Consider the following 12106-nt stretch of genomic DNA (forward strand, 5'->3'; position numbering starts at 1 on the left):
GAAACACACGTCTCCTCCAGCAGGGCTACACACACTGTGAATGCAGCACCTGCACTATTTGACAAACACACTTTTCCAAACAGTTACTTGAGATTATCATTTAGCTCTAAATTGCTGCCTCATCATAAGTGTGGACTGCTGCTGTTTGGTAATGTGTTTGATGAGACAAAAAAGATGGCAAAATTAGAGTATTTCAGAAGCAGGATTGTTCAATGTTTTTACAAGATGGGTTTTATCACATGTTGCATCCTTTCTGCTTAGCTCTCAGATGGCCTGAGCACCATTAAGTCATTTCCTTCCAGTTTGCTGAGAGGCTTTTAGTCCATGCTTGCTTCTCTGACACTTGCATAAAGAGCAGGAAAGAAAAAAAACGGCTCTCTGGCCTCATGGCTCGGGGCTTCTGCAGCAGCCCAGCCAAGACTCACCATCACACAGCTAAGTGGAAGCAGCACAAACCCTTTTAAAACCTCCTGCTCTGCTCCTAATTAGGCCTGCAACGATTCATCGAGTCATTCCAATAATATGATTATAAATAAACTCGATCAGGACGCCTTCAAAGCTCCTGATCAACAAACTCTGACCTGAAGAACAGAAACTTTGTAGCTGCTCCATCCACCACTGTGTGTTTTACACAACCTGCAGTAACCAACAACAAGTTGTACTCAAATATGCAGATGAACTGTTAACCTAATGTGACACCACCTTTAGATTGCACAGCGCAAAACATTTTACATGGAAGCCATACCTGCAGGAAACAGGGCTGAGTCTAAAGGGGGGCGTGGCTGCACCACACCATCAACATTTCAAGGCTTTTGTAACATTTTTAAAAGTCAAACAATATAAAATATTGTGGTAATTACATTACATTCATATTTGTAAACATAAAAATAAAAGCTTTTGAAAGCCATTAAAAATGTCCATGGGCCAGGTACACTACACTGATTCATCATTAATATTAACTAATGTCTGCACCATCATAACATCTGTTTCAGCAGCACAAAACCCTCCAGAAACAAAGCAAAGACATATTTGTATGGCTTAGTTCAGACTGCATATATCTCCTATATGGTCTTTGAAGAAAAAAAAAAAAATGTATATATTTCTATCTATATCTATATATATATCTATATATATATATATCTATATATATCTATATATATATAGATATATATATAGATATAGATATCTAGATATATATATATATATATATATATATATATATCTAGATATATATCTATCTCTAGATATCTATATATATATAGATATCTAGAGATAGATATATATCTAGATATATATATATATATATCTATATATATATAGATATATATAGATATATATATATAGATATATATATAGATATAGATATATATCTATATATCTATATCTATATATATCTATATATCTATAGATATATATCTAGATATATAGATATATATAGATATATAGATATATATATCTATATCTATATCTATCTATATATCTAGATATATATAGATATCTAGAGATAGATATATATCTAGATATATATCTATCTCTAGATATCTATATATATATAGATATATAGATATATATCTAGATATCTATATCTATATAGATATATAGATATAGATATATATCTAGATATCTATATCTATCTATATCTATATATCTAGATATATATCTATATCTAGATAGATATATATCTATATCTAGATATATATCTATCTAGATATATATCTATATAGAGATAGATATATATCTAGATAGATATATATCTCTAGATATCTATATATATATAGATATCTAGATATAGATATATATCTAGATATCTATATCTATATAGATATATAGATATAGATATATATCTAGATATCTATATCTATCTATATCTATATATCTAGATATATATCTATATCTAGATAGATATAGATATATATCTAGATATATAGATATATATCTATAGATATATATCTATAGATATATATCTATCTCTAGATATCTATATATATCTATATATATATATATATATATCTATATCTGTAGATAGAGAGATAGATAGAGAGATAGAGAGAGATAGAGAGAGAGATAGATAGAGAGAGAGAGAGGAACATTTCAAGCTTTTCTCACAGAATTCAACGATTGTCAACCAGGCCTGGACTTAAAGCCAAGAACCCCGAGTAGTTTATTCCAAACCCTGATACGGATCAGCAGAAGACACTGGATATATGATCAATAACTGACATTTTGCAGTCGTGACAACATGTTATAATAAGAGTTGGTGTGGGTTAGGTTTGTTCAGGATTCTGAGTTTTATGCACCCATTTGTACATTTTGTGTGTCACATTGCAGAGGAAATGTCTACATTAATGTGAAGGAAATCCAGCATACTGAGGTCAAGCCCATTGGTAATCTTTCAAATGATTGATTGTGCTGTAGATCAACTTTTCTCAGTTAATATTATTAAAATATCTGTATGAGCACATGTGCGTTAAATGTGCTTTTGTTTGGGAAAACACTTTTTAAATATTAACGTATCAACTATTCATGTAAATGATGAATTAATTTAAAACATTTAGTAGCTTTAATGTGTTCATAGAGATTTCTGCTCTCATTTAAATGTTCTTATATGTTCTTAGTGTTTTATGACAGTTTTTAGGAATCCTGTTTAATTGAACTGAAGATGACAAAAAGCAGCATTTCAGAACTGTTTCACAACAGCTGCTGTGTGATTGGTTAGCAACACTTTAAGTTCACAACTTGGTTTAGAAATCAATCATTGTAATATTGGATTTGTCCTCTTTAGCTCCTGATGAAGTAACGACATCAACCTGCATGTGCAGCGTCAGAGAGGTGGGGCTGAGGTGTGTCCTCTACAGCCATCTGGGTGGATGGTGACCGAAGGGGAAACTCCACAAAGAGAAGAACACAGTCCAACTCTTTATAACTTTAAATGTGCCTACACCAGAATCCTGACTTTAGCAAAAATTAATTACCAACAAACGGACTGACAGTTCAATTGTTTCCATTTTCTTTCGGGGAGTTTAATAACTTAAAACAACTAAATATGCAACAGATGTGCTGCTGATGAAAATATCACCTTTAGTTACAACCATATAAGAGCAAATAACTATAGATAGTAAAGATGGGAATCACCAGACACCCAATAATATTTTTTTATCATATTTCACTCACAATATGAAATTATTGTCACATTTTTGATATGCCACGTGCTGTAATAATTGGTGTGTTTTTGCTGACAATAAGATTGTCAAACATGGCGAGACGGTGACTAAAACCTGCCACAGACAGTCTGCTGTCAGTCATCAGTCATATGGGGTAAAGCTGGCAATAACCTGCAGTCTGTTTGCAATAATACAGTAAAGATCTGTGATAAACCTGTGAAAATTACAAATGTGCTGCTGTTTGCATAGATAGAAACTCACAGAAACAGAAATGGTCATGTGACTATTACATTTGCTCAACCAGCTGAGCTTCAGGCTAATGGGAACAGTGTGTGCATGGAGAAATGATTTGGAAATGATTTGGAAAACTTCAACAATGTCAACAGTGACTGCAGTCAGTCCAGGCCAGACTGAATATTACAGACATTTGCCTTCCTGTCTGTAATATTCTCACAGTGTAATTGAATGAAAACATCAATATTAGGTGCCCCTGTATAGATACCTATCACCACACCTATCCCTAATAGACAGATGACACATGAGAGTCGATGTTTTAGTAAATCTTCACATTTTCTACAGTTTTGTGTCATTCATTTTCCAAAGCGATGTCGAAATTCTTGTCACGAGAGCATGAACGTCAGCTTCCCTAACCACGGGCTGCCTCATGTGATCCGATCACATGACAGATCATCCATCTGGCCCACACGACCAGTAGGCTGTGTAATATAGGTCTGCCTGTGAAACACTGCAAACACGCAGATATGACATTTTAAATGCGTGACCAGTTGAGTGTACCACAGATCCCCGCACGCTGAGTATATCTCATGAATAGTTCCGAGACATTCGTGAAAGGCAGCATGCTAGCGTGGCTACACTGCTGTTTGACAGAAATGACATATTCCCAAACGCAGCATGTACAGCAGCACTAAGGTTCATTTGCCGAATTACTCGCATTTAATTATTAATATTTATAAAATAAAAGATGGTTTGTTTAACACCCTGTGTACAGCACCACAGGAGGATAGTTAGCTAACGCTAATGCCCTCTAATGCTGCGTCCCCGTTCAATGGGATATCCAAGACTTAAGCGCAATCTTACACCTTTATATTCTCACACTACACATTAGCCTATTGCACGAGTCCGTAAACATACTGTCCCTTGTGCCATTTTAAATGTTACATTTATACATCGAGTCAAAGTTATCCCGTTTCCTACCGCAACTACATCACCGAACGCAACTCAACAACCTTGTTAGCAGGTAGCTTGCATTAGCAACGTACTTAGCCGGGGCTGAGAGATGTAGTTCCTGGTCACAGCCTGGGTATGTGTCCTCGAAGCCGCTGCCAGGCCGTTCACATCCATCGCCCTGTTTGCCACCAGTGTTGCCATTGTCGGATAAGGTGCAGAAACCTAAGAAATCTGACGCTGGTTGACGTGCTTTGCTAAGAGCTACTGAATGACAGCAGAGCGCGAGTCATGTGACACACAGGAAACGGATGTTTGGCCATGGGCTCAAAGCAGTGAGAGGTAGCTGCTTCTCACAGAAACGTAATGAATGTACAGTAAGTAGATTAGGAAAGAAAAGCTAACAGCAAGGCTGTTTAACGTGAACTGAAGAGGATTTCCTTTGTAGCTGTAGGAGTCCACAGTGAGAAGTATTTAAGATTAAATTTAGATCGTGAAGGTAATATGTTTTACATCCTACTAGCAAACAAATCCAATACCTAAATTAATTAATTAATGCAGAAGAAAAGCATTATGAAAAAGTTAAAAATGAACTGGGATAAAATGTGATTTTAGTTATTATTTATAAAAACATGCTCACTGTGAAGGAATGAAGAAATCACTGCCTGCATTGTAAACTGACCTCACAGCTGCAACTGAATATGAAATACGTTTTAATAAATGATTGTAAAAGGGAAAAAGTTCAAGTTTATCATATTATCCATGTCTGCCAGCAGCCTCTCTTATCACACTACTCAGTCTGCAGTTTTACTGTTCACGCTATTATATTTTTCAGATTAGTTCTCCAAACTCTGGACTCTACTAGGTTTATTTATGGTTCCCCAACGACTCTGCACAACCAGAAACCTGCCTGGTTCTTCAAAATCCTGCTCCTCACATACAAGGTCTTAAATAATCAGGCCCCATCTTATCTTAATGACCTTGTAGTACCATATCACCCTATTAAATTCAGATTCTTTTTTCAAATTCAAATTCAAATTTTATTTGTCACACACACACAACCATACACAGTATGACATGGGGGTGAAATGCTTGTAGCTGCGCAATGCCCGACCATTAAATGACAGAAAAAAGATTTACAGTATTTACAATTTACTACAAAATTTACAAATTAACTTAGGAATTTACAGTAAAAATAAAAATAAAAATAAATAAAAATGTGCTAACAGCAGAGAGAGATTATAAAGATTATAAATTATGGGAAATTATAGGAAATGTGTGGTGGTGCGTGTGGTGATGTGATGTGTGTGAGAGTCCAGTCTTATAGTGATGTGTGTGGGAGAGTCCAGTCTTATAGTGATGTGTGTGAGAGTCCAGTCTTATAGTGATGTGTGTGAGAGTCCAGTCTTATAGTGATGTGTGTGAGAGTCCAGTCTTATAGTGATGTGTGTGGGAGAGTCCAGTCCTACACCTGGTTCAGGGCCCGAATAGCCTGGGGGAAGAAGCTCCTCCTCATTCTCTCTGTTTTGGCCTTAAGGGAGCGGAAGCGCTTCCCAGACCTCAACAGTGAGAAGAGTCCATTGTTGGGATGGGAGAGGTCCATCATAATCTTCTTAGCTTTGGACTCGCACTGCTTGGTGTAGATGGACAGCAGGTCAGGGAGCTCTGATTGAATGATGCGTTCGGCTGAGCGCACCACTCTTTGCAGATCTCGTCTGTCCTGCTTGGTGCAGTTCCCAAACCAGGTGCAGATGTTTGCCATCAGGACGCTCTCGATGGTGCAGCAGTAGAAGTTCTTGAGCACCTTCAGTGGCAGATGGAAGTCTCTAAGTCTTCTGAGGAAGAAGAGACGCTGACGGGCTTTCTTAACCTGGGTGTTGATGTGGCAGGACCATGACAGGTCCTGAGTGATGTGGACACCCAGGTATCGGAAACTGTCCACTCTCTCCACTGGCGCCACTGATGATGAGGGGTTTGTAATTCCTCGCCTGCTTTGTGGTGAAGTCCACGATCAGCTCCTTAGTCTTGCTGATGTTTAGGAGGAGGTTATTCTCCTGGCACCAGGTCTCCAGGTTCCTAATCTCCTCCAGGTAGGCCGTCTCGATGTTGTCAGAGATCAGGCCTACAACAACAGTGTCATCAGCAAACTTGACAATGGAGGTGGTGTCTGATGTGGCTACACATTATTAGAGCACTTCGCTCCCGCTCTGCAGGCCTACTTGTTGTTCCTAGAGTATTTAAAAGTAGAATGGGAGGCAGAGCCTTCAGTTTTCAGGCCCCTCTTCTGTGGAACCAGCTTCCAGTTTGGATTCAGGAGACAGACACTATCTCTACTTTCAAGATTAGGCTTCAAACTTTCCTTTTTGCTAAAGCATATAGTTAGGGCTGGACCAGGTGACCCTGAATCCTCCCTTAGTTATGCTGCAATAGATGTAGGCTGCCGGGGGATTCCCATGATGCATTGGGTTTTTCCTTTCCAGTCACCTTTCTCACTCACTATGTGTTAACAGACCTCTCTGCATTGAATCATATCTGTTATTAATCTCTGTCTCTCTTCCACAGCATGTCTTTATCCTGTCTTCCTTCTCTCACCCCAACCAATCGCAGCAGATGGCCCCGCCCCTCCCTGAGCCTGGTTCTGCTGGAGGTTTCTTCCTGTTAAAAGGGAGTTTTTCCTTCCCACTGTCGCCAAAGTGCTGCTCATAGGGGGTCATATGATTGTTGGGTTTTTCTCTGTATCTATGAAGCGCCTTGAGGCGACTTTTGTTGTGATTTGTCGCTATATAAATAAAACTGAATAAAACTGAATTGAATTGAATGTGTTTCTGTAATGACTCAATATTCCATTGGAAGCCACTGACATCAAGACGAGGAACCTCCTGACCGTGAATGAAGGGTTTCACCCCAAGTCCAGCAGCCTCCAGCAGATCCCAGAAACAACATCGGAGATCTCTGTCCAGAAGAGCGCAGTCCTGGGAACAGCTAAGATACTGCAGGACCCTCAAGCTCCCAGGCCTTTGGTAGAGGAGCTTGAAGGATAGACCGCCCACAGGGGCGAGAGGGGAGTGATCACGTTTATATATACATATGTCTTTGACATCTTATTTTTCTAATGAAGTGGTTTGTTTCCTTGAAAGTAAAACTCATATTAAAAGGATGCATTAATAGGAACTGACAGGTAGAGTGGTGAAGCATATGATCGTTGTTGTTGTCCAACCCAGATGTAGGTTTAAAACCAAAGTAATCCCAAATGTGCAGCATGTCCTGGGAAGTTGGTGATGAGCAAAGATCGCGTTTGGCCAAAACACTGTATATTCAGCGCGATTCTTACACCCACTAAAAACAGAGCGTTAGCTTGATACAAAAAGCCTGATTTGTTTTTTCATTTAGAGAAAGACAAACGAGCGAGGCGATCTTTGGTGCTGTTAGCTGCAGTGGGGTCTGGTTCTCCTGTTCTTCTGTTTTTTAACCTGCTTTTTTATTTCACCTCAGTGTCACAGTTGTCCCTCCAGCACTGACACTGTTCATGAGATATTTAAAATGTGATTGAGATGAAAAGTGGCTCGCAGCTTAAAGAACAGCTGTGTGTAATGTGCTCTTCATGCGTTTCATCTCCCTACCTCTCTCTCTCATACACACTCTCGTCCACAAACACATATTCAGCAGCACGATGTCCTGCTGAGTGTACTGTTGAGTGAAAGCTAAAATGACATGATTGCACACATTTTCTCTTTAAATTTTTTTGCTTTGCTGTTTTCTCATTTTGGAAGCTCTGATCCATTCTCATTTTTCCTGTCCTGTCCAGTAGCTGTAACCGAAGGTGGGTTTTTTTAACCATGGCCCTTTCACAATCAACACACCGGCAGTTGCACAGAGCATGCACATACACACAGCTCTCTCACAGTAGAAAAGCACTACAGATTGAAGTGGTAAGTACTGCCATGGTGAGGCTGACAGCAGCCCCTAGAGAGCTCATCAAAATGTTTCAGGCCGCATGCAAAAAATAGCAAATTAATGCAAGTGAAGGGCTTCTGCCTACAGGAGCATTGCCCTCATTTTAGAAATACCATTTTTCCCCCCTGAGTCTTTTATGATGAGTTCAGAGTGTTATGATTTCCCTCAAACTCCGCAGATCTACCCATCTAGGAAAATAGGTGTCAAAATACTCATGCAATTATTTTGCATGTTGATGTTGTTGAAGGGCTCAAACAGTGTCCTGAATTGTAAACTGCATTGTAACAAACTACTGCAAATAATGTGGTAAACTATGTTACCGTGGTATCTAATAATGTTATTGTTTTTAACAAACGGACAAATGATCACTAACATTTGTTTCCAGTGTTCTGATGCAGTCCTGTCAGCCTCGCATGCTGTGACTGCAGAATACAATTAAACAAAATTCACTCTGTCACTTTATGTTATGCATTGTCACGCTGTGCGATGTTGTTCCACAGCTGTCATTATCTTAGAGTTTATTAAGGTAGGACAGCTCTGGAGGTAGAGCAGGCGTCTCCCAACTGAAAGGTTGCTGGTTCAATCCCTGCAGTGTTGGGGAGTAACGGAGTACATGTACTGCTGTTACGTATTTAAAATACAAAATATGAGTAACTGTATTCCGTTACCGTTTAAAAAGGTGGTATTTAGAATACAGTTACTTTGTTGAAATAAATGGATTACACGGCGGTACTTCCCTGTTTCATATTGTGGCGGGTCAGGACTGTTTGGGTTTTGTTTGACAGCTACGTTCTGTTGTTCCAGGCAGCGTTACGGTTGCCATGGTTACATGGTGTTTCCTGGGTGAGAGAGGCCTTTTTTGTTGTTGTTGTGCTAAGCTAACAGGCAGAATGCTACAGGCATAGCTCTAAAGAATGTAGCATCATAGGCAGTGTAGTCCGTGCTGCAGGGAGAATGGACTGCCATACACGTTATGTGTCTGTGAGCGAGGGAGGGAGAAAAAGGAAAAGTACGAGCTGTCATCGAGCAGAAACGGGAGCTGGAAGCATGTAAATATAATAATAACCACTGCAGCCAAGAAGAGAGCCTGACGAGCCCAGTTGTAAGTAAGCTATTAAGACTCGACTGTACACCGTGTTCGTGTTTTCCTCTGAAACAATAAGTTCTGTTGGAGCAGCCTTTCAACGCCTCTCTCTGTCTCTGCTAGCAAAGTTGACCCAGACAACAAAGTAAAGCTAGTTTTCAGCTACGAGCCGACACAGAACCCACCGTATTAGCCAGAGGTCCCTTTACTACGGTTCGGAGCCGCGGACCTTCAGTAACAGTAATAAATCACAGCAATAGTACACACCTCAAGTAGGAAATATAATGTTACCATAGTTATGTTAAATAAAACATCATAAAAACACCCCACTGCATATGAAGCTGCATTATTGGTAAACTGTGCATAGCATCATAAGTAAAACGAATTATTTCTTCTCTCGGTGTTAAATGTATTAATAGTAATACTGTTTAACATATGTTAATTTTTTTCGCTCATTTTAAAAACATATATATTGTCCAGTGTCCAGGATCATATTCTATAAATCATGTCTGTAGTTGCTGACCTGTGAGGAGCACAAATCCATAAACACAATCTGTTGTTCAGGAGTGATTCAATTCAATTCAATTCAATTCAATTTTATTTATATAGCGCCAAATCACAACAAATGTCGCCTCAAGGCGCTTCATAGATACAGAGAAAAGCCCAACAATCATATGACCCCCTATGAGCAGCACTTTGGCGACAGTGGAAAGGAAAAACTCCCTTTTAACAGGAAGAAACCTCCGGCAGAACCAGGCTCAGGGAGGGGCGGGGCCATCTGCTGCGACCGGTTGGGGTGAGAGAAGGAAGACAGGATAAAGACATGCTGTGGAAGAGAGACAGAGATTAATAACAGATACGATTCAATACAGAGAGGTCTGTTAACACATAGTGAGTGAGAAAGGTGACTGGAAAGGAAAAACTCAATGCATCATGGGAATCCCCCGGCAGCCTACATCTATTGCAGCATAACTAAGGGAGGATTCAGGGTCACCTGGTCCAGCCCTAACTATATGCTTTAGCAAAAAGGAAGGTTTTAAGCCTAATCTTAAAAGTAGAGATAGTGTCTGTCTCCTGAATCCAAACTGGAAGCTGGTTCCACAGAAGAGGGGCCTGAAAACTGAAGGCTCTCCCTCCCATTCTACTTTTAAATACTCTAGGAACAACAAGTAGGCCTGCAGAGCGAGAGCGAAGTGCTCTAATAGGGTGATATGGTACTACAAGGTCATTAAGATAAGATGGGGCCTGATTATTTAAGACCTTGTATGTGAAGAGCAGGATTTTGAATTCAATTCTGGATTTAACAGGAAGCCAATGAAGGGAAGCCAAAACAGGAGAAATATGCTCTCTCTTTCTAGTCCCTGTCAGTACTCTTGCTGCAGCATTTTGGATTAACTGAAGGCTTTTCAGTGAGTTTTTTGGACATCCTGATAATAATGAATTGCAGTAGTCTAGCCTGGAAGTAATAAATGCATGAACTAGTTTTTCAGCGTCACTCTGAGACAGGATATTTCTAATTTTAGAGATGTTGCGCAAATGGAAGAACGCAGTCTTACATATTTGTTTAATATGTGCGTTGAAGGACATATCCTGGTCAAAAATGACTCCAAGGTTCCTCACAGTGTTACTGGAGGCCAAGGTAATGCCATCCAGAGTAAGAATCTGGTTAGATACCATATTTCTAAGCTTTTCAGCGCCGAGTACAATGACCTCAGTTTTATCTGAGTTAAGAAGCAGAAAGTTAGTGGCCATCCAAGTCTTTATGTCTTTAAGACATTCCTGCAGTTTAACTAATTGGTGTGTGTTATCTGGCTTCATGGACAGATAGAGCTGGGTGTCATCTGCATAGCAGTGAAAATGTATGCTATGTCTTCTAATGATGCTGCCTAGGGGAAGCATGTATAATGTAAACAGAATTGGTCCTAGCATGTGATGCTACAACTGCTGCTTCAACTAATGATATTCACATAAATGATCATTTGAAAGTGCTATATACATCTCAAAACTGGCTTATCCGGTCGTTCAGTCTGACGTCACTAGCCGTGTCTGGGCCTAAACTCCGCTGCAGGTCCATATATCAAACGATCACTGTGGCATTACTGAGAGTTGAAAAACTGTCTAAAGTCTTTCATCTTTAATAAAATGATCAGCGTTCTGCTCTACCAGGTGTAACAATTGAGTTTAACATCCAGGCATCCATGAAAACGGAATTTATGACATTTAACGGAGTTAGAAGTTAGCAGGAAGTTAGCTTGCTAGCTTCTATCTAAATACAATATAGCATGTCCTGACTGCGGGGTTTTGGAAACAAATTAAAACGTACAGCTCTGTTATCACTTCCAACGTAAATGAAGACAGAAAACTAAACAGCAGTGACGTTTGTAGGGTTACTGAAGTTTGGCTAGCTGCTATATAATGATGTGCTACGTGACCGCTAGCGACACAGCTATGTTAGCATAATATAAACAAGCTAACTTTTTTTCCACTCGATAAAAGTTAGCGTGAGTGTTCTCGGTGGTCAGGAACAAATGTAATCACATAGCAGGATGCTGTAAAAGGACCAAACTTCAGCAGGAGAACAACTGAGATAATCCATCCACAATACGAGGTTAGTCATTCATATACTGCTGCATGGGCTGGGCTGTAGTTACATCTGAAGGTTTTAAAAACTGAGCTTAAATAAATGATTAGCGGTAATAAAAGCCGAGGGAGGTCAACAGTG

The 12106-nt window shown here is 39.4% G+C and overlaps 1 protein-coding gene across 1 annotated transcript in view; it reads right to left on the reverse strand.

The window, feature by feature from the left end:
* atp6v1ba (ATPase, H+ transporting, lysosomal, V1 subunit B, member a) overlaps positions 1–4659 on the reverse strand; it is a 41458-nt gene extending 36799 nt beyond the window's left edge. The window contains exon 1 of the mRNA XM_085183218.1: positions 4442–4659. Within this exon, the coding sequence (XP_085039344.1) occupies positions 4442–4550 (109 nt within the window). The 5' untranslated portion in view covers positions 4551–4659. The remainder of the gene's footprint in view (positions 1–4441) is intronic.
* Between the last annotated feature and the right edge of the window lie 7447 nt (positions 4660–12106).

This window comes from Neolamprologus multifasciatus, chromosome 13 (assembly GCF_963576455.1).
Source record: "Neolamprologus multifasciatus chromosome 13, fNeoMul1.2, whole genome shotgun sequence".
NCBI classification, from domain to species: Eukaryota; Metazoa; Chordata; class Actinopteri; order Cichliformes; family Cichlidae; genus Neolamprologus; species Neolamprologus multifasciatus.